Source organism: Mesoplodon densirostris, chromosome 2, assembly GCF_025265405.1.
Source record: "Mesoplodon densirostris isolate mMesDen1 chromosome 2, mMesDen1 primary haplotype, whole genome shotgun sequence".
Lineage (NCBI taxonomy): Eukaryota > Metazoa > Chordata > Mammalia > Artiodactyla > Ziphiidae > Mesoplodon > Mesoplodon densirostris.
In genome coordinates, this window is record NC_082662.1 from 85,378,196 (window position 1) to 85,403,938 (window position 25,743).

The window sequence follows — 25,743 nt, forward strand, 5'->3', positions numbered from 1 at the left end:
CATTGTGGGTGTGTGTATGTATATGTATTGTGGGTGGATATGTGTGTATATATGTATATGTATGTTTTATATATATATGCAAATTATATTTTTGTGAGCAGTTACATTGCATGGATCTCCATTTGTCTCTATAAATACCAATTTGTAACACTTATTATTAGTAGTATTATTAGCAGTAAGTTCTATGACATTTTCACTGAGTATTTTAATTTTTAGAATTTTGTTTTGGGGTATACTAATAAATTGATTATCCCATCAACATTACTGAAGCAGTGATTTAAGGCCAGTTCATTGTTTACAAAAGAAAAATAATGAAGATTATTTAAAAATCTTGGCTATTAACTGGAACATATAACACATAAATAATTCCTTCTACTCTTTTACCCCAGCACTGGTGATTAGTTGTAGCAATGTTATCTCATCTATCACTTTAAATGAATGTTGATTCCATTTTTATTGGCTTTAAAATTTTTGCAAGTTTTTAAGTGATAAATTTTATTTTGTGGTTGTAGAAGAGCTGTAAACAAAAGGAATGTATACAGTTGACCCTTGAACAACATGTTTTCGAACTGCGAGGGTCCACTTATGTGTGGATTTTTTTCACTACATATGTACTTCCATACTACATGATCCATGGTTGGTTGAATCCAAGGATCTGGAACCTCGGATACAGAGGGCCTACTGTATAGTTATAGGTGAATTTTCAACTGCAGTGAGGGTCAGTGCTCCTAACTCTCATGTTAAGGGTCAATTAACTTAATTTTATGCTTATACGTTTTTAAAATTTTTATTTATTTATTTTTGGCTGTGTTGGGTCTTCGTCGCTGCGTGCGGGCCCCCCCTAGTTGAGGCAAGTTGGGGCTACTCTCCGTTGCGGTGCGTGGGCTTCCCATTGCGGTGGCCTCTCCCATTGTGGAGCATGGGCTCTAGGTGCATGGGCTTCAGTAGTTGTGGCGCCTGGGCTTCAGCAATTGTGTCTCATGGGCTGTAGAGTGCAGGCTCAGTAGTGTGGCGCACAGGCTTAGCTGCTCTGTGGCATGTGGGATCCTCCCGGACCAGGACTTGAACCCGTGACTTCTGCATTGGCAGGCGGATTCCTAACCACTGCACCACTAAGGAAGCCCGCTTATACATATTTAAGGAAGCACCAAATTAAGTCAATGCTGGGGTCTGTAAGAATTTTTTTTCCTTCAGGAGAGGTTCATATATTATCTGGAGTCCAGGAAACACTGGCCTAGAAAAATGAACTAAGTGAGAAATTTTAGGGTCACAGTTATTGTTCTGGGTAACTAAACTCTGATCAAAGTTTTCAGAATTGTTTTCTTTTTTTTTACTTAGTCTGAAAGTTATCTGAAAACTCTTTTAATTTTTGTCAGTTTCTTTTTCCTAGTCTCATAGTTTGTTGGGGGAAGTTTCTGCTTATTAGTTTTACATATTTTGTTGGCATTATTAAGGAATAGTTAGCTCCATCTCCTTCTCCCTCACCCCTCCAACAATAAAGAACAAACAAAATGTACTTTTCTATCGTGTTCTTAGGAAAAAGTCTCCCCTAGGTTTTGGTCATCTTTTTCTTTTGTAGCTTTATTGAAGCTTTACTGATGTACAAGAAACTGCTTATGTTTAAAATACACAACTTAATGAGTTTTGACATGTAAGCACCTGTGAAACCATCAGTCCCATCAAGATAGCAAACATTTCCATCACTCCAAAGATCCCTCATGCCCCGTTGTAGTCAGTCTTCTCCCTTGCACCAGCCTGAAGCGACCACTGACCTGCTTTCTATAACTGTAGATTAGATTTGACTGCTCTAGAATTTCATGTAAGTGGGATCTACACTATGTACATTTTTGTCTAGCTACTTTTAGTCAGCACAATGATTTTGAGATTCATCCATGTTGTGTGCATCAATAGTTTTTTTTTTAATTGTTGAGTACATTTTATGGAAATAACTACAATTTTTAAAATCCATTCACTTGTTGATGAACATTTGGATGTTTCCAGGTTTTGGCTATTAAAAATAAAGCAGCTATGAATATTTGTGTAAAGTTTATATATGGAAATATGCTTTTATTTTCCTTGAGCAAATACTTAGTAGTGGAATGGCTGGCTTGTATGGTAGGTGTATGTTTAACTTTTTAAGAAACTGTTTTCCAAAGTGATTGTACCATTTTATATTCCCATCAGCAGTATAAGAAAATTCCAGTTGCTCCACATCCTTGATAACACTTGCTGCTATGATCAGTCTTTTTAATCTTAGCCATTCTAGTGGATGTGTATAGTGGTTTCTCACTGTGGTTTTAATTTGAATTTCCCTATGAACTAATGATTTGGAGCATGTTTCCTGTGTTTATTTTCCATCCATACATTTTCTTTGACAAAGTGTCTGTTTAAATCTTTAAATGAATTGCCACCTTATTTGATTGTAAGAGTCTGTTATGTATTCTGAATACAAGTTTTTTCTTGGGTATGTATTTTGCATATATTTTCTTCCAGTTGGTGGCTTGTCTTAATTTTCTTAGTAGTATATTTTGAGAAACAGACATTTAGAATTTTGATGAGTTCTAGTTTATTGATTTTTTTTTCTGTGTGTAGTTTGTACTTTGTTCTATTTAACAAGTCTTTAACTCAAGATTACTGAGATCTTCTGTTTTCTTCTAGAAATTTTGTAGTTTTAGCTCTTACATTTAGGTCTCTGTTTCACTACAGGTTAATTTTTGTATATGGTGTGCAATAACATCTGAGGTTCCTTTTGATTTTTTTGCATATGTCTGTCCAGTTGATCCAGTACCATTTGTTAAAAGATTATCCTTTCCTCATTGAGTTGCCATGGCACTTTTGTCTTAAATCAATTGACCTTATATGTGTAGGTCTACTTTGGACTTTTCTGTTTCTTTGATCTCTGTTTATACTCCAGTATCAAACTCTTGATTAGTATAGCTTTATGATAAGCCTTGAAATCAGGTGCAATTCCTCCAACTTTGCTCTTTGTAAAAATTTATTGATTGTTCTATGTCCTTTGCATTTACATACGGATCTTAGATTCAACTTGTTATTCTCTATAGAAAAGTCTGGTACGATTTTGATTGGGATTTCATTGTATTTCTAAATCAATTTGGAAAGAATTGACACTTTAATAATATTGAGTCTTCTGATCCATGACCATGATATATATCTCTCTATCTAGTCTTCTTTGAACATTTCTTTGCAATGTGTTGTAGTTTTCAGCATGCAAGTCTTGCACGTCTTTTTTTTTCTTTTTAATTTTAGCCCTAAGTATTTAATATTTTTGATGCTTTTATAAATGGTGTGTTTAAAATTTCAATTTCCAATTGTTCTTCACTCATATGTAGAAATAAAATTGGTATTTATATATAGATGTTGTATCCTGGAAACCAGTTGAACTCACTTAGCTTTTTTGTAGATTCCTTAGGCTTTTCTATATAGTGTTTATAGAGTCTGCAATAAAGATAGTTTTACTTCTTCGTTTTCATTCTATGTGCCTTTTGTTTGTTCTGCTTACTTTATTGCACTGTGTCCTTCAGTAACAATACTGAATAAAAGTGGTGAGTGTTGGCATCTTTGTAATGTCCCAGATCTTACAGAGACTCGGTCTTTTGTTAATTGGTATGATGATAGTTGTAGGTGTTTAGTGATGTCCTTTATCAGACTGAGGAAGTTCCTTTTATTTCTAGTTTGATGAGAGTTCTTAGGATGAGTAGGTGTTGGGTTTTATAGGCCTTTTCTGTATCTATTGATGTGATCATATGTTTATTCTTCTTTAGACTGTTAATATGATGAATTACATTGTTTTCTCAAATGTTAACCTGACTTTACATTTTTTGGATGAAACCTTCCTATACTTTTTATAGCTGGTTACTGATCTTGTCTTTTCTTTTTTGTAATGTCTTTGCTAAAGAAAAATGAGAAATTTGCAAAAGCACTTCTCGTAACATATCAAGTACAGAGGTTGTCTTGAGGGAAAGCACTGTGCAGTTGTTTGAGTTGTGAACTGAACTAGCCACCTTTTTTTTGTTGTTTTTTTGGTGGAACATCATTTTTACTTGAAAGAAAGACTGAATAACTCTGGTTATTCAGCCTTGAATGTTGCAGACATTTTCTTGTAATGCCTTCAAGGAAAAACAGCTGGCAGTGTTTGTTGCTAATGTTACAGTTTAAGCTTTCAAGTGAAAATTAGAATTTGGAAATCTTGTCTGTTACCACGAGCTTGCTAGCTTCCCAGTGCTTAAGACCTTTCTGATGAGATTGGTGGTAATGTTAACAAATATAATTTAAAAAAATTGTATAATAAAATGTATTACATTTGGAAGGCCTACTATATAACTCAGTGAACCAGCATTTTCCAAATGACTAATGCATGATCTTAGAAAATTTTGAGTGGGTTAAAAGAGCCACTGAAAGTGTAATATAGGGGCTTCCCTGGTGGCACAGTGGTTGAGAATCCGCCTGCCAATTCAGGGGACACGGGTTCCATCCCTGGTCTGGGAAGATCCCACATGCTGCAGAGCAACTAAGCCCACGAGCCACAACTACTGAGCCCATATGCTGCAACTACTGAAACCCGTGTGCCTAGAGCCCGTGCTCCGCAACCAGAGAAGCCACCACAGTGAGAAGCCTGCACACTAGAACGAAGAGTAGCCCCTGCTCACCGCAATTAGAGAAAGCCCGTGCACAGCAACGAAGACCCAACAGAGCCAAAAATAAATAAATAAAATAAATTTATTTTTTTAAAGTGTAATATAATATAGACCAGTGAATTTTATTGTATCAGAGTACAAGTTCATTGATATAATTATCAGACTGCATTGCAGCATTATAGTATCACAGAAGAATATCCACAGTTATTAGAATACTCCTGTTTTACAACTACCTATCTGAATTGCAGTAGATAGAACAAATACAGACTCAGATATGAGAATCCATTTGTCGTCTGTTGAGCCAGACATAAAGGAGATTTGCCAAAATGTAAAAACAATGCCACTTTTCTTACTAAATTGTTTTGTTTGAGAAAATATAGCTGTTTTTATAAAAATTTTATTTAACATGTAATGTGTTTGTTGTCTTTAAGTGAGTAAATAAGTATTTTTTAAATTTATGAGGTTGAAATTTCATATGATAAATATCCGTGTAACACAAATATATAAAAGTTCTTGGGGATCCTGAGACCACAAGGTTTGAGAAATGCTGATCTAGAATAGTGCCTAGCATGTAGTAAGCAATTAGTAGATGTTTGAATGCTTCTTGACCGTGTCACTTTTATAATTTACCTGTCTTTTCAGTACCACATGTACTTGATAATGTATCTTTTCTGTGTGCCTTTGTTTCATACTCTAGCAACCAAGTTGTTTTTATATATCTTATCCTGGTACTGCGATTCTCTTTTCCTTGCCTTTGCCCATGCCTGGATGTTGGGCAAGGCAATGAAAAGGATTGATGCAGGAGTGCCGTCGTATTTTGGAAAGTGTGCTGATTTATTGAGTGAGAAGAAGATAGATGAGCAGCTCCTGACTGAACATGACATTGATATTGGTATAATAGATTGGTTTAAGGTAATCATTCACATAGTCACAAAATTAGATTTAAAAATAACTTCAGTTGGTTATACCCTGAAATGTAACAAGATAACTGATATTTAGTGATTATTCTAGATATTATAGACACCTCGCCATTTTGTGTGCATATTGATAATATATTTCAAACATGTTGAATACTTTTATTTTAATGGATTTAGCTCATAAATATAGTATACTGCTCTAATTTATCCTAAGTAATTTATATGTATTTATATAGCTGGTATCTTCAAAATAGAGGAAACATTAAAGAATTCTTTAAAAAGAGGAATTTAGAAAGCCTTATTTATAAAAGGGGCTCATAATTAACTGTGCATGCTTGAACATATATATAAAAGGCATTCTGTGAAACAGTTTTGCGGTCTCATGGAAATTTAAAAACAGATGAACAATCCTGCAGTATAATTGAAACTAGAAACAGTAATAAACCTAAGCACTTTAAAAATGATAGCATCTACTGAATTGTATCAATAGTTGTTTGCCTTTCTAGCGTTATTCAGTGATGTGGTATCCTATTACTGAAAACGTTCACTGATTGCTGTACAGATTCCTGTGGCTCAACTAGGTATTGAACCTATAGGGTTGGGTAATATATGACCCCTGTAGTAGACAAGGAGATATGCTACCCAGATTCCCCTTCAAAGAAGGGCTCATTGTCCAGCTATGAGGAGTGCGGATTACCAGGTAGCCCCTTCTGCACACATCTCTAGGGTCTGCCTTACCTGCAGAGCTACCTCCCTCAAGGTCATGATCTCCCTGGAGCAGCATACATTTGCATGCTGAGCTAGAAAAAAGTTTAAAGACCTGACCATTTCATCCCATCACAGAGCACTATGATGGACAGTATTTGATTCAGGGCTTCCCACTTGGTTGGCTGAAATTTTGTTGGCCTATATCACAGTTTGAGTTCTGCCCAAACTTTCTTTCTTTGCCTTCCTTTCACAGATACTGATCTCTAATAAACATTTTGTACTCCAAACACCACCTCACCTCTACTTTGGAGAAGCCAACCTGCAATAGCTCCTGATCTCATGGAACTAATATACTGGGAGGAAATATATGTTAAACAAGAGATTTAAAATGTGATTAATGTTATATAGAAGCATAGGATGCTATGGTAGTGTGTATAAAAAGAAGCCAAGCCTGGTTATTATATTGTTTTGGGGGGAAGCCTGGGTTAATAGTCAGACCTGCGTTCAAGTGCTAGATTAACTACTTTTTTTTTTTTTTTTTTTTTTTTGCTGTACGCGGGCCTCTCACTGTTGTGGCCTCCCCCATTGCGGAGCACAGGCTCCGGACGCACAGGCCCAGCGGCCATGGCTCACGGGCCCAGCCTCTCCGCGGCATGTGGGATCTTCCCAGACCGGGGCACGAACCCGTATCCCCTGCATCGGCAGGCGGACTCTCAACCACTGCGCCACCAGGGAAGCCCTAGATTAACTACTTTGAGTAGCGTGAACCTTGGGCGTGGTACTGACTTTTCCAAGCCAGTTTTTTCTTTTTTTTTTTTTTAAATTAATTAATTTATTTTTGGCTGCGTTGGGTCTTTCTCTAGTTGCAGTGAGCGGGGGCTACTCTTGGTTGCGGTGTGCGGGCTTCTCATTGCGGTGGCTTCTCTTGTTGCGGAGCATGGGCTCTAGGCACGTGGGCTTCAGTAATTGTGGTGAGCGGGCTCAGTAGTTGTGACTCACGGGCTCTAGAGTGCAGGCTCAGTAGTTGTGGCACACGGGCTTAGTTGCTCCGCAGCATGTGGGATCTTCCCAGACCAGGGCTCGAACCCATGTCCCTTGCATTGGCAGGCGGATTCTTAACCACTGTGCTGCCAGTGAAGTCCCCCAAGCCAGTATTTTCATTTGTAACATAGAAATGACACATGGTCTCCCATCCTTTAGGCAGCTAACCTGGGATTGCTCACGTGGCTGGGAAAAGATTCCCAGCAGCAAGAGAGTGAGCCAATGCACAAACGTTTTTCAAGCCCTTCCTTGTGTCAATTGCTAATGTCACGGCCAAGCCTTGATTCAAGGATGGAAAAACAGACTCTGCATCTCCATGGGAGAATTTGTAAAATAAGTGTATTTGTGTGTGTATGAAAAAATTACAGTGTAATGCCTGATATATTATAGTAGTAGTTAACATTTATTGAGCACCTTTTGTGATTTATACTTAGTAAGAGGACTGTGGATTATACAGTTGGACTATTGTATTTAATATATTCTATCTCAGTATGAAATGTAAAAGAAGAAATTCATTTGGAGGATTTGGTATATTCTTTTGATATCTTAAAATAATATTTTATGATGGGAACAGTTTGCAAATAAAGCTGTCTTGCTCTTTTTTCTTTTTCTCTGCAGTAAGAAAAATGGAAAACCACCATTACGGAACAATGAGGTAAAATTTATGTTGTCTACTCTTTGGGATTTCGTGCATTTATTTCATTTGTTTCATTATATATTTTTGAATTAGGATAAAATCATGGAATTTAAGAATTAGAAGGGAACTTAAATATCACCTCTAATCCACTACATATTATAGGAATTCTTCCTAAAATAGGAATCCTTGGTAGGTCACTTTTCGTATTTACTTGAATCTGTTCATTTGATGGAAAGTACTACCTAGGAGATAGCCATAACTGTATTAGTTCAAGTCCATGATGGAATTAATCTTCCCTCTCTAAGCCTCTATTTTGTCGTTTGTAGAAACACAGGATAAGTTTACTCTATTTTCTCTTAATAGACTCTCATATTGTTTGAAGATGGTTGTATTTTCTGAATCTTTTTCTCCCGCTAAGCAATCCTCATTCCTTCAAGTGTTTCTCAGGTGACATGGTTTCTAATTTTTCTTCAATTATGTATACATTCCTCTGGATCTATACTAGGTAGTTCCTCTAGACATCATGTTTAGGATAGAATGTAGTCTATGGTCTATAGAATGTAGTCTAATGTAAATGTGGTCTGACTAGCGTGGAATGCATCAGCACTACTACATTTCTTGATATGATGTGTTGATATGTTGCTAAAATTCAGCCTAAAGTTGCTTTTACTTCTTTAGCCATTACTTCTGTTTATATTAAGTGGAGTTTGTGATAAATTGTAAGCCTTCAGGCGTCTTTCTGATGAACAGCTCTTTTGACAGACGTCTGTATTCATTAGTTGATTTCTTTATTTCTTTTTTTAATAACAATTTTATTGAGATGTAATTCATATACCATAAAATCCATCTATTTAAGTGTACAATTCAGTGGTTTTAGTATGTTCACAGAGTTGTACAGCCATCACCACTATCTAATTTTAGAAAATTTTCAATTCCCCAGGAGGAAATTCCATACACATTAGCAGTCATTCCTCATTACCCTCTCCTCCTGGCCCTTGGTAACCACTGATCTACTTTCTGTCTCTATTGATTTGCCTATTTTGGACATTTCATGTAAATAGAATCATGTAATATGTGGCCTTTTGTGACTGGCTTCTTTCACTTAACATGATGCTTTCAAGGTTCATATGTATTGTTGAATGTATCAGTATTTCATTCTTTTTTATTGCTGAATAGTATTTCATTGTTTAGATATACCACATGTATTTATCCATCAGTTGAGGGAAATTTAAGTGGTTTCCCCCTTTTGGTCATTATGAATAATGCTGCTATTAACATTCATGTACAAGTTTTTGTGTGGACATATGTTTTCATTTCTCTTGGGTATATACTTAGGAGTAGACTGGCTAGGTCATATGGTAACTCAGTTGTTTCCCTGTAAATGTCAGCCTATAGGGTCTATACTATTAGTCTATCCTATAATATGTCTATTCTATTACTGTAATTTTCTTTTCTTTTTTTTTTTTTTTTTTTTTTTTGGCCACACTGCACAGCTTGCGGGATCTCAGTTCCCTGACCAGGGATTGAACCCGGGCCATGGAAGTGAAAGCCTGGAATCCTAACCACTAGGCCACCAGGGAACTCCCTAGTGTAATTCTGAATGTAATTCTAACATCTAGTTTGTTAAGTGGAAGGTATTATCTACAAACTTAATTTGTCTTCTCTATGTTCCTCACAATTGCTGATAATATTGACTAGGTTAGGACCAGAAAATTCCTCTGTGGCATCTCTTAATCTTTGTTTTTTTAGTTATGGTTATTCAGCTGTGACTATATCCAACTGCAGAAAAATCTGGTCTTTATTTCTCCATTAAGGCCACAATAGTTTTATAAGAAACATCAAATTCCTTGATTAATTTGTTAATTCATTTATTAAGTCAGCCTGTCAACAAATATTGATTGAGCCCCTCATATATGCCTGGCATCGTTCTTGATTCTGCGTGTATAGCAGTTAACAAAAGTTCCTACCCTCATGGAGCTTAATGTTGTGCATGTCAGCTAATATACTAGCACAGTATCCTTAACAAAGAAGGAAATGAGAAGGCTTTGACATGACTTCTTCCTAGTAAACTTCTGCTGGCTTCTAGTGATTAGCGTCTCTTAGGTCTTCCTAAACCCTCAATATTAATGTCTATTCTCTGAATATCCTGGAGATTGACATCAAAATTGCTGTACTTCAGTTTCCATAATCTTTGAAAAATGAGACAGGATATGCTTATCTCCAGTCATTTGGCAAGTTTCCATCTTCATAATCTCTCATATCTAAATTATACTGAGTAATCAAACCTTAGTTATCTTAGTTATAGCTACTATTTGTATACCGCCGTATCTGAAAGTTCTAGGATATCAGTGAAACTATCCAGTACGGCAGTATTCATTCACTCATTTTTTAATTCTTCCTATTTTTTTGGTACATTTAAAAAATATATACTTGTTTGCTAGTCATATAGTGTAAGCAAAATAAATTTAGTTTAGATCAAATGGTTGGCCAAAAAAAAGGTTTAAGGCAGTGTACGTCCTGATACCACATTTGTGAAATCTATAGGAAGTGCACACACAGACATATGCTGAAATGAAATTTGGCAAGAGATGTGCCAAATATTAACAGTTGATGTCTCTCAGTAGTAGCCATAGGCTCCTTATTTTTGCTCATCAGAATTTTCTAATTTTACGACAGTGAACGTGTGTCAGTTATGAGGGGACGCAATTGAAAAGAATTTTTAATTGAAATTTTTTATAATCTTTGGTGGGATGGGTTGAGGTGAGACAAGTTTCATAAGACATGAGATTTAAGGAGAAAAATATTTAGATAGAGAATAGTATAAAGAGATAGTTGACTTGATTTTAAAATATTAATTCTTTTTGATGTAATACACAGGGTATAAAATTCAAAATATACAAAGGTAGCACTGTGCTGGGTTTGGTCTTCAGCATTCCTATGCATATTTTTGTACTTTTGGGGTGTGTGTATCTCCATAAACAATATAGGTAGAATTATTTTGCTTATTGAAAAATTTCATAAATTGAATCATTGTATGTATCATTCTCCTTTTTTTTCAGCATAATGTTTTTTTAAGATCCATCTATGTTGATAGCTATAGATCTAGTTAATTAACCACTCTATAGTATTCTCTTGTATGAATATGAGCTGCTTCCTTTTCTACAGTTGTGTAGAATCTTCATTGCATAAATTTACCATGATTTATGTAGTATCTCATAATTGATGTACATTTAGGTTTTTAATTTTATAGTATTATAAAACAATGTGCAAGTTTTTTCATTTATGTGTTTAAGCATATGTTCAGGAATACCTAGGATAAGTTTCTAAAAGTAAATTTGCTGGGTTGTTTTACATTTTGCAATGAGTGTACATTTTATATTTTGATAGATGCAACATAATAGTTATGTTGATTTATACTTCCCCTAACAATATACAGAAATGCTTACACATTTGTCAGCACCACATGACCTTTTATTTGCTATTTCAGACATCTGTCTTTTCTGGTCAGTTCCGTTCATGTCACCTTTCTAAGTTGATTGACACATCAATAGGAACTTCTCATTGCCCTTTGACCTTGTTGCCTCCTGAATGTTAGGTACATTTTTTTTTTCTGACTGCATTATTACTTTAGCTTCTTAAATGGTCTTTAATGGTTGTTGTTTTTTTCTATGATTTGCATGTTATATTTATATCATAAAAGTGTTTTTTATATTTTTTTAAAATTACTGGGAAGTTTAAAGGTGGGGAAAGTCAATTGTGGTTAAAATGAATTCTTAGGAGAAGCTAATAGTATTTATGAGATGTACTGTCTCTGTAAGTATTTGCATTTAGATTGGTTTCAGGTATAACTTTTATTATGTATCAAGAATAGTACAGTGCTCGCTTCGGCAGCACATATACTAAAATTGGAATGATACAGAGAAGATTAGCATGGCCCCTGCACAAGGATGACACGCAAATTCGTGAAGCGTTCCATGTTTTTTTTAAAAAAAAGAATGGTACAGCATCTTGATTATTTCTTCAGCCTGAGTCAGCCCTCCAGTCCAGATGTTTGGTGTTTCCTGACTTTAGGAAGTATATCGTTCCCTTTATGGATTCAAATGTAATGAAATAATAAGGTCAGCTTTCAGACAGCTTAAGAAATAGGAGCAGTGACAACAGGGACAGAAGAAAAAGAGGAGGAGGAATTAATACCAGGTAAACTGCTAATTGTATACGACATGCTTCATTGTTACTTTCTTATAACATTTTTTTAAACTTACCTCATTGTTGGCCCTAGATCATTTCTTGAGAACAGCTGGAAATAGTTATCCTCAGTTTAAATCAGAAGGTGGCCGTTTCACCTTGGAATTATTCTGTCTAAGGCTCAAGCTAGGGATGGAGAAGGTACTGACTTCTCCATTATGAAGGTGGGATGAAGTGAGGTAGGGAGGCAGTGACGGGAGGGAAACGAGAGTAGAGGTCTAACTTTCTTTAAAGGTAGTTGATGTACATAAAGCGCTTTCTCTTTATTCTTTTCTTCCTATACTTTCTCAGTTTGGGGGGGTGAAAGGGGAGATTTAGGTTGAAGTTGTAAGGTTTAGCTTGAGGAGAATAGGCTAGCTAGAGTAAATAGACTGTGAGTAGGGCGTTTTGTGTCTTGTTCACTGGTGTGTCCCCATGGTTTAGAACAGTGCCTTGGGCCAAGTAAATATTGAATGAATGAATACATACATGTGTGAATGAAGTAGACTAGGCCTGTGACTCAGGGGGATGGGGTTTACAACCTTTGTACGGTTTGAAAGACCTGAACTCTGTTCCAGCCGTTACACAGTAGGTTGGTTCTTATCCAGTTCTTTCTGTCCTAGTCTTTCTGATCTAACTCTACACACCCAGTGCCTTCATCTCTTGTCTACAATTCTGTACGATATGCAGTGTCTATTTATTAGGAGTACATATATAAAGCCCTTAGCACAGTGAGTGACATATGGATGGTAGCTTATTCTTCTAATTCAATACACAAACAACTCATTTAAGGTTTATCAAGTTAGATATTAATTTAATTAAAGCATATTTACAGCAAAGTTTGTCTAACTAATAGAATTTACTATACCATGGGTATTTGTTTATCAAGAGCACAGTAGTTAATACATAAGTGAGCTGTGATTATAGGAGTTGGGGAAAGGAGCTCAACTGGAGATGGAGTCCTTCTGGAGAGTCTTGCCTATTAAGTTTCTTCTGCCTGTTCTTCCAGACAGCCCAAGGGTAATGAAGTAAATAACATCCACTATACCCAGTTTGTGTCACTCTTTCCTTATCCTTGCAAATGGTTTTATAGCTCTATTTCCTTGGACCAGTGAAAATGAAGAAATATCTGAGGGTAATAAAATGATTTACTGCTCTTAATTATTGTCAGTGGTTTCCCTCTACACTAACAGTAAACTCTAAATCCTTCTATGGCTTCAGGGCTCTGTTTTTTTATAGGTCCTGCCCATCTCTTCAGCTTCTCTCCTTTTGTCCCCTCTGCTCTAGCAGCACTGTCATCTTGCTCTTCAGTGTGCATACCAATTTTATTCCTGAACTGGGTTTTGTGCTTGGTGTTCCCTGTGCTTTACTACCCTCCCCCAAAGAGACCTTTCTTCTCATACTTTTCTGGATCATTCTTTTTCTCTTGACCCTGCCTAGTCTATCTGTAACAGTTTATTTATTGGTTTATTTTTATCTGGATTTCTCCTGCTAGAATGTAAACTGTATAAGTGAGGGAACCTTGTCTGTCTTTGAATTTGTAAGGAAGAGTGCATATTAGAAATGTTAAATGATAAATCTAGGAATCCAAAAGTTTCCTGTAATAGATAGCAGGAAAACTCCTGTTCAGGATTTTTTAAAAATTCTGTTAATAAGGAAGTGAATGATGTACAAACAGTAATGATATGGTTAATGGCCATTTCTTAGCTGTCCTCTGACCTCATCTTCTACTTTCTCTTGCTTACAGCTCCAGCCAGATTGGCCATTTTGTTATTAAACGAGCTTTTACCTTGGTATTTGGCATTTGCTGTTTCTTCTGTTTGCAGTGTTCTTCTTCCAGATATTTCTGCAACTTCACTTCTGAAAGAATTTCTCACTTCCTTATTCAGTTTTTGGTAACAACTTAGTTTCTTGAAAGCATGTTTGAATATGAAGACTATGTTCTTCAAATGCAGTATCCATCTTAGTAGTTGTTTATGTTGCCTTAGATGAAGCATGGTTCTTTAATCTTATTTGTTATAACTATTTTAAAAGCTTTCTTTCTTTTTTTTAATGTAGAAAGAGGGGAAAAAAGAACGAGCTGTGGTGGACAAGGTGTTTTTTTCAAGGCTCACACGAATTCTGAAAATCATGGTCCCTAGAACATTTTGTAAAGAGGTAAGTCTTATGAAACGATAATGTTAAGTGTTCAACTTTAAAGCTTATGTGAGATCAGAACAATAGAATTATAAAGCCTTTGTTCTACTGCAGGTCAAGTGTCTCCTCGGTAGGTAATGAAGACTAAATTTTTGTCTGAGTCATTGCCTGTCATGCAAGTACCCTTGTTGTTCAGCGCCAGTTTTTAAATGATTTTCTCTTGTTTATGAAATATTATTTTATTATATTTTATGTGAAATACTAGAGTACTTCAGTACAGCCAGCCTAAATAGTGTTGCTTTATTATAATATAATGAAAACGAGATTAAATTTAGAAAGACCTTTTTATTACATTAAGATGTTAACAAGTAGCATTGATATGGCATATGTTTGAGAGTTGCTTCGTATTTGATTAAATATGTTTTTAAGATACCTGAATTCTTCAAGTATTTTCAGGAAGTGAACTGGTTGTAAGAATAAAGTTTTATTATTCTTTCATTTGCTCTTTTGTCAAGATTATCTTTGTCATGATTTTTTAAGTATTTTAATGATTAAAAAATAAAATAATGCTGTGTTCTCCATCTTTAATTACCTTAGTATTCTCCTTTTGTACAACTAGAAATATTATCACTGTTGACTCTTTCTCCTCCCCATACCTACCTCTCATCCTTTCAGTCACTGGTATCTGCTAATTTTTCTTTCTAAATATTCTTACCTAGATATTACAGTGTTCTTAATTAGTCTCATTTCAAAGAATCTCTCCTTTTTAAATCTTTTCTGCCAAGTTTGTCTTCTTCAAACATAATTGTTTCCCACCGTTCAAATTTTAAAAAGCATTAGGCTTGTAATCTATTGATAGCAGGAAAAGGATAAGATGTTCCAAAAGCACTATAATTCTCAAAGGAAAGGCACATTCCTCCATCACACTGGACTTGCTCTCCTTCCCCTCACTTCAGCGTCATGTCTTGTTGACTCTGCCCTTAAAAGAGACTAAAAATAATTTAATAACATTTGGTTTTTTTCTAATTAGAGATCCTATGTGTTTCTTGAAGAAAAATTGGAAAATGCACTTTTTAAATCTGCTTCGTCCCTTATATTTTAAATGTTTTTTCCAAGCATCCTTGAGTTTCTCTTCGATTAGTCCCTTACTTTCCATTTTTACTGTTCTCACTTGCTTGGATTATTATAATCTCTTCTCCTTTTCCAACTAGTCTTCTTTCTAAAACCTGAATAAGAACACTTGGCTTCTTTTCTCCTGTGGGGTAAATCACAACGTGACTTTGCCCTTCCTTTGCATACCATCTACTTGGAAGGTTCTTTGCTGTTTTGTAGCCAGGCCTTGTGCCCTCGTACTTTCATGACACCATTGTTTGTGACAACACCCCCAACAAAAACAAATATGTTTAAAAAACAGCTTAATGCTCTTTATCTTCTTTGTGAAGGCATCCCGTGACTCTCTGGATATAATTAATTGTTTTCTCATTCTACAATTTACCTGACTTTGAAGAATCTTTATTTAAAGTACAAGCTCTTCTCTGGAAAGATTTTTGTATTACCCCCCCCCCCTTATCAGTTAACAGCTTAATGTTCATTTAACCTTTTAGCAGAGGTTTGCTGAATATGAAATGAATGTGAGACATTGAATAGATCTCTGGGAGTTAGTAAGAAGGTAGATAGGCCTAACTTGGCCAACCTCCCAGTTCTGTCAAGGTATATCCATGCCACAGAGCCATTTTATGAACCATCTTTGAGGGATATAAAAATCCGGGCTTAACCCCAGTTCAAGAAAGTGAAATAAACTCCAGTAGAAATCACAGATAACTGGAGGTAGAGATAGAGAGATTAATTTAATCAATTTATGAAATAAAAATACTGCATATGGGGCTTCCCTGGTGGCGCAGTGGTTGAGAGTCTGCCTGCCGATGCAGGGGACACAGGTTCGTGCCCCGGTCTGGGAAGATCCCACATGCCGCAGAGCAGCTGGGCCCATGAGCCATGGCCGCTGAGCCTGCGCGTCCGGAGCCTATGCTCCGCAACGGGAGAGGCCACAACAGTGAGAGGCCCATGTATCGCAAAAAAAAAATAAAAATAAAAAATAAAATACTGCATATGAACATATGGAAGTTCATCTGTATCATAAGGTGAGGGACTGCCTAAATCAAGCCTATCTTTAGTTTCTGACATATTCTACGAACCCAGTAATGGAATTATGGTGATTCTGAGGACAGCCTTTGCATAAAAAGGCATTTCAGGACTGTCAGTAATCAAAGTTCGGCAGATTTTGCTAAATGAGGCAATAAACTTGATACTTATTTAAAGAAAAAATTAAGCAAAGTATATAAAATAAAGGAAAAAATAAGCTATCTTTGTCTAGTGCTACCTTTATTCCTCAAATGATTAATTTAGGATTGAGGCTGTACTTAAGGTCTGAATTAAAAGTTAGCATTACCGTTAAAGTGTCATCTACAGATAGGATTTATTAAAATCAGTAGGCTCTTCTGTTGTCAGTTTAATACCTAACTTTGAGATGGTGGGACAGGGTAGGAAGATGGTATCTTCCTTGCTGGACAACTCTGGCAAACGTTGGGGGAGCAGCTGTCACAACTCAGTCGTGTAGACTTTCTTTGACATTGTCCTCTTTCTTATGGATTCATTTATTACTTCCGTGTTTATGACTCCCTGCCTTGTCTTTCACTTAAGGGCTGTATTTTCAGTACCTTCACCTTTTTTAAAAAACAAGATTTGTTTTGCAAAAATTACAGAAGTCATAGATGCATTTGCCCCTCAATTCCATAACTTTGAAATCAAACACCTTATCCAACAAACATTCCCCCTGCCACACACCCTCTTCTCTGACTTTAGCTTCTATGCTGCTGTCATATTTTTCCCATTTAGAAAGTTTAAGGCCACCTTTGAATGGGTGTGTGTTGCAATTGGAGGCTGGAGGGTAGATTTTCATCCCACACAGACAATTGACTCCTATCCAGCCACTCAGCCTCTCATCTCTCCCCCATGATGATCCATCTTGCCCAGCATTGCTTAAGTAAACAACACTTTTTAATATTTTGTTCTACCTAAAAGCTTGCAGTAGTTTTATAAGCTCTGCTGGATATGCAATACCATAATTCATATGGTTTTAATCTATTTTTATTTTCCGTTAAATCTTTTTTTTTTTTACTCATAATCCTCATTTTCTCCTTTGTTTTACTTGGTTTATTTAATGTATTTCTAATGTCATAAGCCTTTTTTGCTACCTCAGACCTTTCGATCCTGCCACGTATCACATGAAGTGATGCAAATATCCTTACCTACACTGGTCTGTTTTCTTACATTTTATGTGTAAATTTGCCTTAATAAATAAATTGAAAGCCCTGCAAGGGCAGGGGCACTATTAAGAGATTTTTCTAACAAACCGAACCAAATTTATTCTACTTAAGCAAAATTTTAGGCTTCAGTATTTGTTCTTAACTGTATATTGGTAGTTGTCATTTTTCTTTATTAGAGTTGTATATTAAAAACATAGGACAATCACAGTACACTGTGATTTAGGTAGTCTAAGTTATACTGCTGGTTTCTGTCATTGACTAATTATATGAAGGGAAGTCATTTGACATGCCTGGGATTCACTTTTGAATCTGGATGAAAAATTAGATTAAATGATCTATAAGGCCTTTTCCATTTACATTATATATATATATATATATATATATTTTTTTTTTTTTTTTTTTTGCGGTATGTGGGCCTCTCACTGTTGTGGCCTCTCCCATTGCGGAGCTCACGCTCCGGACGCGCAGGCTCAGCAGCCATGGCTCACGGGCCTAGTTGCTCCGCGGCATGTGGGATCTTCCCGGACCGGGGCACGAACCCGTGTCCCCTGCATCGGCAGGCGGACTCTCAACCACTGCGCCACCAGGGAAGCCCATTTACATTATATTTTAAACTTCTTTCAAAATTATATTTAAAAATAACCTGTAGGTAAAATGTCAGCCAACTACATTAAAGCTAGAATAAAGCTTTGAATTTAGAAACCAAAAATCTTTACCAAAGTAATGTTTCTTTTAACTTTCTTAAATGCATTTAATTAATTTACCTGGTTTATTTTAGACAGGTTACCTGATACTTATTGCTGTTATGCTGGTGTCTCGAACATACTGTGATGTTTGGATGATTCAGAACGGGACACTCATTGAAAGGTATTTTTCATCTTCCTCCTGTATGTATGAAATACTAATTTGTGTCATATTTAAGTATTATTTTAAGCAAGAAATAGATTCTAAGTTAGGTATAAATACTTAAGTCAAATTATGTCTTTGTCCATTTACTTAGTAGATATTTATTGTCTCCCTTGTGCCACAGGCAGTGATAGGGATGTACCCATGAGTGAACAGGAGAGAGCCTGTACCAAGCCCTGCAGAGCTGCCCGTTTATAGAGGGTCAGAGACAAGTAAACAGAAAATTATGGAACTTCCCTGGCGGTCCAGTGGTTAAGACTCCATGCTTCCACTGAAGGGAGCACAGGTCCGATCCCTAGTTGGGGAACTAAGATATCGCATGCCCCCGGGGCCCGGCCAAAAAAAAGAAAGAAAGAAAGAAAATTAATATGCAGTATAATAAATGCTGTAGTGGGAACTTAAAAAGTCACCAAGCTGGATGTCTGAAATTAATGAGATAATTTGAGGAAAATATCAAAGCGTTTCAGGGAATCATGTTGAGAATGTTTATTAAACAGAAAAAAATTCTTAGACATTTTCTTCAGTTTCTGAAGTTAGTGCTTTATATATTTTTTCATTATAGTCTTTGTACATATATTAATTACTGCAATTGATGATTTGGAATTTAAAAACAAAAGAACAGTTGGGATATTAACATTTATCTGTTAATAAAGGATTTATTCCTCATGATACCAATTTGAATGTCAGTAAAAAACTTTTTCTTGGAATTTTGTTTCCTGGCATGCAGTATTTTATCAGAAAATTTCTTAAAGTACTTAATATAACATAACTGTTTGAATGACAGTACTTAAAATTTTTAAATGCTCCCAAATTTTGTAAGTTTTTTTCTGACATCCTTGATTTGTGTGTGGCTTAGAGGATTTGTAGGAGAGGCAGAATGCTTTATGCAGGCGTTTTCTGACTCATCTCTCTAGAAGAACAAAGACTGTTATCTGCATAGGATTAAAGCCATGACCATGTGCCTCTGAATATGTGTAAATGGTATAGATGCCAATATTCAATTCAGGTCTCCCTGAATCCTTTGGTCAGTCCCATGCCTTTTTATTTTAATCAAAATAATATATGAAAAGCTTAAAAAGTAAAACATGAATATAGTTTAATATCAAATAGCCTTACAGGACTTAATCACAAAAACATTAGTTCTGTGCCCCATTCCTCCCACCTGTAACTGTCATTCCTGGAGCCAGTTGTCTTCTGTTCTTTTTACTGTTTCATCTCTTATTTTGTCTCTGCATTTCATTGTAACACACTTATGTTACTGCCTCTAGATTTTTCAGTCTTAGAGAATATGCGTGTATTTATTTCTCTTTTGGAAGATGAGAATTACCTCTTTTACACTCCTACCCATGTCTGTGCTCATTCTCTCAATGTTATATCACAGTTTTTTGTTAAATCAGAATTTATTGTTTACATGATTTTGACTTTTGTTTATAGCTGAGCCAAATGCTCTTCTTTGGTAGTTTCTTTTATATACAACTTCTTTTCCTGGCATTTATAAATTGCAGGTTTTTGTGTACATTAATATTTTGCCTACTTCTTACTAATTCAGCTCAAGCTTATTGACAACACTATAAAATCTCACTATTTGGGGGCTTCCCTGGTGGCGCAGTGGTTGAGAGTCCGCCTGCCGATGCAGGGGACACGGGTTCGTGCCCCGGACCGGGAAGATCCCACATGCCGCAGAGCGGCTGGGCCCGTAAGCCATGGCCGCTGAGCCTGCGCGTCCGAGCCTGTGCTCCGCAACGGGAGAGGCCACAACAGTGAGAGGCCCGCGTACCGCAAAAAAAAAAAAAAATCTCAGTATTGTAATATGTCAAACACTAGATAACTTACTGATTTTTATCTATTACCACCCCACCCCATACCTCTTGTTAGTTTTCTGTCCTCCGGCTCTCATTAGGATTGATTGTGCTTTAGCTTCACTAAATAGCAGTCATGTTTGAATTTACTTTTATCATGATCTTAGGAATTTTTTTCTTCTTTCTTTCCTGCATTAAATAACTCCTATGTTCTGGATCTTTTGTTTTCCTCTTCCTCAGTTTACGTTCTCATTTTGGCAGATGCAGTCTTTTTCTGAGAAAAGGTTACAAGGGAAGTAAAATTTTGAGACCTTGTGGGTCTGATAAAGTCTTCTACTCTCACACTTGATTGATAATTTAGCTGTATTTATTCATTCTAAATTGGAAATCACTTTTTTTCAGAATTTGGAAAGCATCACCCTGTTGTCTTCTATAGGACTCTGTGGTTCTCAACCTTGGCTGCAGTATAATTAGAATGATCTGGGGAATTTTGAGACCTACTAATGCCTGGGCCCACCCCTAGAGATTCTGATTCAGTCATTACTTTTTGAAGCATCCCAGGTGATCCTAACCTTGATCCCAGCCAAGGTTAAAAACTACTGATCTAGCTTCCACATTTGGTGTTGAGTCCCATTCCTGTGCTGATTGCCCGCCCTTAGCAGCGGATCTCTTTTACCTGCTTTGGAAGCTTTTATTTCTTTATTGTTGATGTATTGCTGGTGTTATGGGAATTTCACTGAATGGTGGTGTGAATGTTTTTTTATTCCTTGTGTTTGTGCTAGGCATTAGGTGGGCTCTTTTCAATCTAGAAACTCATTCTTCATTCTGAAGAATGAAATTTTCTTGTGTTCTTAAAAAAGTTCTTCCTCTCCAGTTTTTTTCTGTACTTTTTCTGGAATCTTAGTTGAGTGTTGGACTTCCTGGACTGATCTTCTGACTATAATTTCTCTGTTTACATCTCTGACATTTTATATTATATTATAGGAGATTTCTTTTAACTTTATCATCCAGTGAATTTGTATTTGTTTTAATTTTATTTTCAGGAGCTATCTTTTTGTATGAATGTTCATTTTTGTAGCAGTCATTCTTTCAAGTCTGTGACTTTCAGTGTCCTTTGTTGTTCTGATCTTTGTCATTCAGTTTAGAGCTTTCCTTAAGCAGTCACTCTTGGCTGTGTATTCATATTTAACTTGCTAGAAGCCAAGTTGTGGGATTGTTGATTGTCTGGTTTCCCTGAAGGGAATTTGTAGGGGGAGTCTGGTCAGTTTTGTGTGTTTGTGCCCCAGTGAGGAATCCTCTAACGAATTCTAAGAAGTTAAGCATGAGTGTAATTGAAGTATTTGTTCATTGCTGCTAGCACATCAGCTTTAGCAGGATCAGTTTTGTTAAGTTCTCTTTCTATGAGCTTTGTGCACAAGTAATTTGAGTCATTTGTATAATTAATATAGAGAAGACATTTATGTCCTTTTACATGATTATAGAATTTTATATTTTTTTCCTTTGATGGCTTTACTTATTATTTAAATGTCATATCTGTTAATAAAAATACAGGCTCCCCAACTGTAGTGTTATTAATTACCTGCGACAAAAATAACAGGTTACATCCACTGTGAATAACATTATATTAGATATCTGTGTACAGTCAGTCACATGGTACATATAAAGAACCCTGTACAATCATGGTATAGTATAGAAGATTATTTTTTAAAGTTTTTTCCCTTTTATTCAGATTTTGTGATTTCATGTTTTTGTAACCTAAAAGAATAATATTTAATTTTCTAAACTAGGGATTCCCAACTTTAATTAAATAGGTGCTTATTTTAATTTTCTCAAAGACTGAATGCTCTAGAGAAAATCCATCACTAAGAGTATGTGGTGCATTAATTTAATGGGTAATGATGAATAAGAGGAAAGTTATTATGTAGCATGAGCCAACTTATAATTCTACTAATCAACTTGTTGGGTACTCAGCCTTAAAATTCAGTTATGAGATGTAGAAAAAAATAAAAATACAAAAACCTTAAGAGTTTTTAAGAAACATATGATTTTGACATAATTTAAGCTTGCAGAAAAGCTGCAAGAATAGTACAGGGAGCTTCCTTATACTCTTAACCCAAATTCACGATTCCGAAGCAGTCATTTTATTTATTTGTTTGTTTGTTTGTTTATTAGCTGCATTAGGTCTTTGTTGCTGCGTGTGGGCTTTCTCTAATTGCGACGAGCAGGGACTACTGTTGGTTGTGTTGTGCGGGCTTCTCATTGTGGTGGTTTCTCTTGTTGTGGAGCACAGGCTGTAGGTGTGTGGGCTTCAGTAGTTGCAGCAAGTGGGCTCAGTAGTTACAGCACGCAGGCCCTAGAGTGCACGGGCTTCAGTAGTTGTGGCGTGTGGGCTCAATAGTTATAGCTGCAGGCTCTAGAGCACAGGCTCAGTAGTTGTGGCACACGAGCTTAGCTGCTCTGCGGCATGTGGCATCTTCCCGGACCAGGGATTGATCCCGTGTCCCCTGCATTGGCAGGCGGATTCTCAACCACTGCACTACCAGGGAAATCCCTGAAGCAGTCATTTAAAAATTAATTGTTGAGGACTTCCTTGACAGTCCAGTGGTTAAGACTGCGCACTTCCACTGCGGGGGGCATGAGTTCAATCCCTGGTCGGGGAAGATCCCGCATACTGTGCAGTGTGGCCAAAATAAATAAATAAATAAAATTAATGGTTGAGTTTGGGTTTTTTTTGAGCATGAGCCACCTCTTCTCCTTGCTTGGCCCTGCAATAAACCTTTCTCTGCTCCTCCCTCAAAAAAACAAAAACAAAAGTTAATTGTTTACTTTCTCCTGAGTAAAGATTTTTGAGCTTCTGCTATGCATGAGATCTTTTGATATTTGGTCAAATTAAAAGTTTTAAAATATTATGAATTCATAATATAGAACAGTTTTATTTGAAAAATTAACACATTTCTCTAACTTGCTACTAAAGCTACATTGTAAACTTTATTTGTCTTTTCCATTTTGCCTATTGCAAAGTGTGTTTAGATTTATGTTCTTCTGCTAAAATAGAGTCACAAAGAGACTTGTTATGGTCCTTAATGTACTTAATTTTAATATCCTTTACATCTTTTAGGCTTACTTGTTAGCAGTGACTAATGACTTCGGAATGGGGCAGATTTTAATAGGGCAGACCCTTTCTTTAAGGTAGAAACTGGCAATTCTGTGATATGGAAGGTAATATTTCATATCTTGTTGCTGCTGCTGGGGAGGAAGAAATTCCCCTCTGCCCTTCTAGGTTATTCTGGCTGGTCTAAGAATTAAATGGGCGTGAGACAGATTAACAGGAGAAAATCAAACAAAAGTATAATAACATGTGTACATGGGAGAGACCCAGGAGAACTTAGTAACTTGCCAGAATAGCCGAAGCCCTCATCTTGAATACCATCTTCAGCTAACGACAGAGAGGATGTTGGGGGTAGGGGTTTGGGACTTCACAGGGGAGGAAGGCAATTCACATGAAGATGGAAAAGCAAATGTTTGGTAAACAAATGTTTGCTGGGCCATGTGGAGACTCTGGGATACAGCATGGACTCTGATCTCTAGGTCCTGCCTACTTTCCCCGCACACACTTAGCCCATATGCGTTGCAGATATCTCTGGTCATAGCTCTGTTCTGGGAGCAGGCCATTTTATCTAAATTCTTTAGGCAGCTAAGGGGGAGGCAAAAAGAAAGACTTCCTGAGGCTTCTGTTTCTTAAAAATAATCAGTCTAAAATAATCCTTATGCCAAAGAAACACATTTTGGGGTGGCAGAGTTTGTTCCCCTATACTGCCGTATGTAATCATAAATATATATTTTATTTTTAACCACTTGGCTATAAGTAGCATTTCAAAATTACCAAACTATCTTAAGATTCCTGTATGTTTTAGAAGTAACTATGATTGGGACTACTCTAAAATTACTTTATTGATGATTATTTTTCTTTTGCAGCGGACTAATAAGCAGAAATAAAGCTTTATTCAAGAAACCATTTTTTAAATTTGTAGCTGCTACTCCAGTGGTAAACCATTGTTGAATGATGGCATGTGCTTTACCAAAGTTTGATAATCTTGTGTGTTTCACAGCTTGGGCAGCACTAAAGCACTTTGGTTTTATGTAAAGTTTGGTTCAAATAATTTTAATTTAAACCTCTAAACTTTTGTACTTAATTACTTTTCATCTCTAATATTCTTATTGCTGTAAAAAGCATTTTTGTGTGGCTCTATTTTAACTTCTTTCTAGTTCAGCTTTAAAAAAATTTTTTTTACACTTTTTAGCAGCTGTGTCAAAATTGGACTATTAATTTTTCTATTGGTCTAGAGTAACATTTCCCAAAGTATGTTCTTTGGAATCTTAGCTATGATGGAGGAAATGCTAGTGCTACAAAGCCCTCTCAGAGAGTTTTACAATGCATATTATACATTAGAGCTTTGAGAGGGCCTTTGGTAAAGACATTTGTTAGCGTTAACTCAGGTTTTTGGAAATTTATTTGACCATGGAACTTTTTTGCTCTAAAAGATCAGTTCATATTACTTGGCATTATTCATCTACTCCCTCATAAAAAGAAATTATTTATCAGTATGTATACCAGTCATTTTTTTTGTGTAGAGCTAGGTTTGAATCATTTAGCGCATTGTTTTTCAAAATATGGTTAATTTACTTCTGGGAATATTAGCATTACCTTTGCACTAGACCACAGACATTTGGTAGTCAGAGATCCTTTACTTATAATGATATAATGGCTTTCTAGCTTTTTAAAAAAGTAGTGGAACCCTTTAAATAAGTTCTTAGTGGATATTTTTAAAACAGATAAATATTTAAAATAGATTAAAAATAGATAAAAGATCTGGTTTCATTGAAATCCCGCTGCCATCTTTTTTGGTAAAATTTTCTTAGGACCACAGTCAATCTCATTCTTAGCTGTTTTAGCTTTACAATAGCAGAACTGAGTAGTTGCAACAGAGACCTTATGGCCCACAAAGCTTAAAATGGTTGCCCTTGGCCCTTTATAGTAAGAATTTGCTCATCTGTCATTAGTCTGTCTCCTTGCCATTAGTTCATACAAATGACAGGATGTTAAACTATTTAAAAGAAAACAAAGAAATAGTACTTTGTTTTATCCACAGTAATCCATTCCTGGGTGTATAAAGTTGTTAATTGTTTCATCATATAAAACCCCTTTTGTGACTGCTTAAGTATAAGCCTGCTGGGGGGGGGTTTGTGTGTTTTTTTTTTTGCGGTACGCGGACCTCTCACTGTTGCGGCCTCTCCCGTTGCGGAGCACAGGCTCCGGACGTGCAGGCCCAGCAGCCATGGCTCATGGGCCCAGCCGCTCCGCGACATGTGGGATCCTCCTGGACCAGGGCACGA

The 25,743-nt window shown here is 36.2% G+C and overlaps 1 protein-coding gene and 1 non-coding gene across 3 annotated transcripts in view; both read left to right on the forward strand.

Moving 5' to 3' along the window:
* ABCD3 (ATP binding cassette subfamily D member 3) overlaps positions 1 to 25,743 on the forward strand; it is an 83,629-nt gene that overhangs the window by 16,142 nt on the left and 41,744 nt on the right. For both annotated transcript variants that reach the window (XM_060085410.1, XM_060085420.1), the window contains exons 2-4: positions 7,940 to 7,976; positions 14,241 to 14,339; positions 18,423 to 18,511. In XM_060085410.1, coding sequence (XP_059941393.1) covers positions 7,940 to 7,976; positions 14,241 to 14,339; positions 18,423 to 18,511 — 225 coding nt within the window. The remainder of the gene's footprint in view (positions 1 to 7,939; positions 7,977 to 14,240; positions 14,340 to 18,422; positions 18,512 to 25,743) is intronic.
* LOC132484682 (U6 spliceosomal RNA) lies at positions 11,834 to 11,940 on the forward strand. The gene has a single exon (XR_009531244.1). It is a non-coding gene; the product is annotated as a U6 spliceosomal RNA (small nuclear RNA).